This window comes from Scatophagus argus, chromosome 5 (genome assembly GCF_020382885.2).
Source record: "Scatophagus argus isolate fScaArg1 chromosome 5, fScaArg1.pri, whole genome shotgun sequence".
Taxonomy (NCBI): domain Eukaryota; kingdom Metazoa; phylum Chordata; class Actinopteri; family Scatophagidae; genus Scatophagus; species Scatophagus argus.
Window position 1 is genome coordinate 6,063,441 of NC_058497.1, and position 6,000 is coordinate 6,069,440.

A 6,000-nucleotide genomic window follows, 5' to 3' on the forward strand; every position below is an offset into this window, starting at 1 on the left:
TCACAGGTTGATGTATAGACACACACACACACACACACACACACATACATAGACACACCCAATCTGTGTGGTGCCACAGGATCAGAGCATTCAACAGAAAGGCTGAATATAGTCATTAGGAGAGAAAAGAGAGTTGACTTCTCTGACTGGAATACATCATAACATCTTACTCCGGCTCTCACTTTCCCATATTCGCTCCTTTCATTTCCATGTCTTATTTGCCCATGTCAGTGTATATATATCCAGTGGTGGTGAACTTCAGTCCTATATGAACAGCGCTCTGCCTCTCTCTCTCTCTCTCTCTCTCACACACACACAACCAATTTCACTGCCTCCTTTCTCCCTTGTGACTCCTCTGAACAATGTGTGTATTGATTTGTGTGGTCAATCAGCTGTCCTGCTTAGCCTCCAGCAAGCCCTCTGCAACCCTAAAATGTGCACTGAGAGAAACACACATACACATACAGATGCACATGTGAAGTGCTTAGAGTGCTTCTGAACTCTGTAGGACATTGACAAGAGTAGGTAAAGAGAAGGATCTATGATGAGAGACCTTACACATTCCTCCGGTGTTCTCTGCACCCTCCAATATAATTCAAGGCCTATAGTCACAAAAATGCACTTAGATGAGAGATATACATGTATTAGAAGATTCTCAACACAAATGCTTGATTGATAACACTGTGTCTATCTGTCATGTATCTACTTCTTTTCAATACCAGTTTTCCATACATTAATTCCCCTGCGTGTGCAGCACACAGTTTCAAAAATATTATCCAACTCCTCTTTGTCAAGTATTTTTGACAACTGTGCATGTAGAGCATGGACGAGGACAGCAGAAACAGGAAGGATGAGGGAGTGGAGAAGAGCAGGAGGGAATAGAGGAAGAAACAAAACTCCTCTGTCTCTGAGGCCTTTGCTGCGATGGGAGGGACCAGGGGACAGGGAGTAGAGAATTAGATATGATATCTATTTATATCTGCACTCTGTGTAGGAGAAGTTTAAAGCTGTATTCCAAATCAAAGTCAGACAGGAACATTATGCTGCCTAATCCCTTACTAGTCGGATCAGGTACAGTTGGTTTAAAAACACGGATAAGCTAAGCCAAATTCACCTCTCTCTGAGTCGCCCTGTGAGGACAAGGCAATGGCTTATCAGGCTGAAATCTACATAGAAGATAATGCTACATAGGGTAGATCATATAGTTTGCTTGCCCTATAAACATTGTGAAGACTGAGTAAGAAGCTTTTTATTTTTAATGAGAAGTCAATGATTAGCACAATGCCATGTTTGTCTTGAGAATCTTGTGTTTTTGATGTTTTTTAGGTCAATAGCAGCTAGCATCAAAATCATCATCTGCTCTAGTTTCATGCTTTTGATGTTAACTGGGTCTGTTACACAAATGAATAAATATTTTTTAAATATTTTTGTTTGTTTGTCCCTCTTCTCAATCCCCTTCTGCCTTTCAACCTCCTCTTTACATTATCTCTCTCATCACCATTCCCTCTTTTCCCACCTCCCCTCTGTGTGTCCTTTCCTTGCTTGTACCAGAGATGGACATGGGGCTGCCAGGTGAGGGTGACAGTAGTATAAATGCCCTGTGTTGCCAGATCAACACCTCTTTCACCAAGCCATCAGATGAGCTTTTCTCCAACCCTTCTTTGTCTGCAAATGGCCCTCCAGCTTGCACTATGCCCCCCGTTTTACCTCCGCCACCTGCAGCTATGCAGGGTAAGCATCAGATCTGTAAAGTAATTTAGATTTTGTTTTAATCATTGCACAGTGCTGAAGAAATTATGACACTAGTTCTAATTTGTTCCTCCAGCTACTTCTTCCTGGGTGCAGCCAGAGCCTTCACTCCACTCTCCTCCTCCAGTTTCAGCAGCGATGCAGTTCCAGAGTGGACACAAGCGCACACCCTCCGAGGCTGAGAGATGGCTGGAAGAGGTCTCGAAGGCTGTCAAGGCTCAACAGACACCACCCCCAGGACCCACCATCCCCACCATTCCTGGGCCACCCTCCATGTCAAGTCAGCAGATGTCCTGTCAGGCAGCCATTTCAGCTGCACAAGTGTCTTCTGTTCCCATGCCCCTTGGAACCATGTCCAAACCTCTCATCTCAGGCTCTTCTGCTCTCTCAAGTCAGGCACCGATGCCCCTCCCACCCATGTCAATATCATCCGTTCCTCTAATACCAGGCCCTCCAGTGTCAGGCCCCCCTATGTCTTTGCCTTCAATGTCTATTCCCACTATGTCTGGTCCAAGCATGTCAGGGGCCCCCATGATCCAACCTTCCCTCCCTGGACCTCCAGGCTCCCTTCCAAGCTCCATGCAGCCCTTCCCTTTGGCTTTCGATGCAACTCCAGCCCCTGTTGGAATGTTTGCCAGTCAGCCTGTCCAACCGGGATTTGTGCCCATGCAGACCTACATGCCAGGCCTGGCCAGCAGTATGACCTATCCCAACGCCAGCGTGCCTGTGGTAGGCATCACACCATCGCAAATGGTGGCTAATGTCTTCTGCACTGCTACAGGCTCATCTGGTGCGGGTGGGGCCATGGGCTCAGCCGGGGGAGGACCCAAAGTGGGGGCCCTTGGAACAGTTGGGCAGCACCATTCTCACGCAGGAGCACCTGGTGTGGTCGGACACACTGGAGGGTTTACCACACCACCATTCTCTTCCAATCCACCGGTATCAACAGCCATTAATGGGATCCCACTGCACAGCAGCATCATGATGGACCTCCAGAATGGGACCTCCAGCACTGGCAGTAATGGTGGCAGTAGTAGCAGCTGGCCGCCAGAGGGCAGCCAGCTTACAGTTTCAGCAGCCAGTGATGCCCAAGATGATGATCGTTTTGAGGCCAAGTGGGCAGCACTGGAGGCCAAACCAGCACCTCAGCAGCCTGGGAATAAGGCACCAGCTGCAGCAGCTAATCCATTTTCCAACAATCTTCAAAAAACTTTTGAGATTGAGCTTTAACTCAGAGTTGGCCACCCAAAGCTGTATCTCTGGACGGAGAAGGCCGGGCGCTAATTCCAGCGTTGCTCTTATAGCATGCTGGTCCTTAAAGTTAGTCTAGCATCTGACTTGTGGCAGCCTAGCAACTTGCTAAAAGCTCTCAAGGGAGTCAATGTTATAATGATCTTAATTTCTTTATTTTTAATTCCCACGAGAGATTGGGAGCAAGTTGGCAGATTGCTGGGCTGCCATTGGAGGATCAGGTCTCTAGCTCACTAGACTTGATGAACTGAATCCTTCCACTCCACCCAGTACCCATTTCTTGTCCCTGCTTTACTTCTCCACTCTGGCTTTACTTTACCTGCAGCAAGTCCCTAGATGTACTGTGTGTGCCACCCAGAGAACATTGTGCGGGGGCACAGCTTAGTGGTTTCTTTCTTTAAAGGGGGACTCCACTCAGATCCATTCCAAACCCATGAGATGTTTGTTTTTTTGTCTGGTGGATATCTTGGTGGATATGGCTACAAATTGTGAAGAAAAGCAGAGAAGTGATTTGTTGACTTCTGATCAGACTGTTGCTGATCTTAACCAAGCACAGCAAAGGTTTGGATACCTGAAAGGACTAGCCAATGATGTAAGACCCGGCCCTACCAACTCAAAAAGGACTTAATGACTAATAGTAGAGATGTATGGCCAAAATTATTTTATTTATTGTATTTCTTTTTTCTCATTTTAACAAGTTATATATACTTAAAAATCAAATTTTTAAAGCAGCTTTTCAGGAGAATTTTCATCCCCTATATTTATATTTGTTGAACTGCAAAGAGGAGGGAAACTACAGGTAGCAAACAGGTAACTGGTGTGACTGGGCAGCAGCAGAGAGAAACTGAGTCATGTAACAGGAACCAAATAGCAAGGGCTGACAGTATAGTTGTGTTTAGTGCAACATGTGAGACAGTAAGTGTATATAGTGGCATGTTTCTTCCACCCCATAGCCCTCACATATATACACTCCACTGCTGGGGAAGTTAATTAAGTCATTGTGGCTTCACTTTGGCTCTGTAGGTAATTTCTTTTGCTGAAGGGTTACTGGGACATGAAATATCGCTTCAGGATATTCAGCACACAGACACTCTGGACAATACAGCACAACAGTCCTCTGGACTCCATCTTCTCACGACAAATCCAAGGAACTTCAACAACTCAGTGGAAACAAAAACACTCTACAACACTGTGCAACTGGTTGAAAAAATGATGCACTGCATTCCAACATTCATAGATCCTTTAATGTGTTGAAACACAGGGTATAGTCTCATCACATATTGAGTAATTGTGTAATCTCCTTTATTACTGCTGTTTAAGTTGCAGTGGTACTTCACTCTTATCAGATTTTGGGACTGGTGATTAGAGGTGAAAAGAGAAGAGGAACATGAGCAGACGCACTGAGGCATGGCAAATAAAAGAACTGAGAGAAAAATATTATTTATTTCTGATGCAAAATAATTAAAGTCAATTGAGTGACCGATTAAGGAAGAAAGATTATAGAACAGGAAAAGAATAGATTGCTAGAGGAAAGAAGAAAGACTTACTTGAATGTGAGAGACCGAAGGAGAGAATGGAGTTATATCTTTCAAAAATGAAGTGGAGGAAGTCTGAAGAGCGGAAAATGGGGTATGAAAAAAAAGAATATATTGAGAACAAAGACATATTCATCACGTAGCCCACAATGTGAGTACTGTCTGCTGTTGTTACACCTTTTTGTCTCAAGGCCAAGCCATTTCAGCATTGTGTTCCTCATCTCCTAAAACCTCCCAAACAACACATTTGATCACATTTTTTAAAAATATTGCTTGTTGTATAATTACAGTCTCAAAAACAAGATTTTTCCTAAGTACATGCAACTCCCTATAGAGTTCAAACTTCAGTAATGTCAACAAAGCTTTCTGTGTTTTAACTTGCAGTTTCTGGCATGATTCATAAAAGTTCAGGTCTGTTCAAGAGGATGTAACATTACAAAGTAGAAATGTTCTGTATAGAAGGGCTTTTCCATGTGATGTGTCGCGAACCTTTGATTTCTGTATGTTCTGTAGAAACTCTAATCTGACCAGAGATGCTGCTGTGGATATGGACTGCCACTGATTAGGTTTCCTGCTCATTAACTTCTCACAGTTTGTTTAGCTTATTGTGTCTCTTCCTGTGGCAGTGACCTTGTTTGATAGGCTGCCTTCTTAGAGAACTTAAATTTATGTGCCACCAGCCTAATTTATACCATCTCGGGTCCTCCCAGGGTTTTGTCCTTCGTTTCTGGACAAATCAATATTTCTTAACCGCCAAACAAATGCAAATGGATTTCTCGACCCGCCTCTCTCTACGAGACAAGACTGATTCATTCATGAAACTTCTGTTTCATTGAAAACATATTTTAGCCCTTGACTCTTATTTGCACGCCCTCCAAATTATATATGTAGGTTAATTGTGTTCAGCGTTAAAGCAAACTAAATGACCTCATAAACTTGATTGTAAAACCATAGTTTAGTGATGGTAACAAAGCAAACCAGTGGAATTTATTTTTAATCTTTATTTACAGAATTTTTGTATTTAAACCTACATATTTGTATTGTAATTACATTGTACAAAAGATAAATAAAGTAATATAATATTACTCCTGCTCATGTCTTGTAGGTGGTGGATTTTCAGGTTTTGATAAGCAACTACTTTTTTTGTCTTTTCCATCATTCCTCTTCTGACTTGTCAGTTCTTTAAATTAATTGCCATCATGTGTCCTGTAGGCCCACCTTCATTTTCTTTACATTTCTGCCCCCTAGAATCTATCTGCTGTCTCTTGTTATTGCTGTGACTTTGCTTGTTTTCCATCTTTGTTCCATGTTTCCATCCATCTGGACATTGAGTAAGTCTCTAAATCTGTACAATATATCTGAACTTTAAAATCGTGAAGCATTTCCATCAACTGGATTCAGGTTAAACAGCTGACTGTCTCCAAAACACAGTAGATACCTTTGAAAATGAGCTGGTCTAACGCAA

General features: G+C 43.0%; 1 protein-coding gene across 2 annotated transcripts in view; it reads left to right on the forward strand.

The window, feature by feature from the left end:
- Positions 1-5,620, forward strand: part of numbl (NUMB like endocytic adaptor protein) — a 53,936-nt gene extending 48,316 nt beyond the window's left edge. For both annotated transcript variants that reach the window (XM_046389124.1, XM_046389123.1), the window contains exons 8-9: positions 1,552-1,731; positions 1,826-5,620. In XM_046389124.1, coding sequence (XP_046245080.1) covers positions 1,552-1,731; positions 1,826-2,979 — 1,334 coding nt within the window. In that variant the 3' untranslated portion in view covers positions 2,980-5,620. The remainder of the gene's footprint in view (positions 1-1,551; positions 1,732-1,825) is intronic.
- Positions 5,621-6,000: the final 380 nt, after the last annotated feature.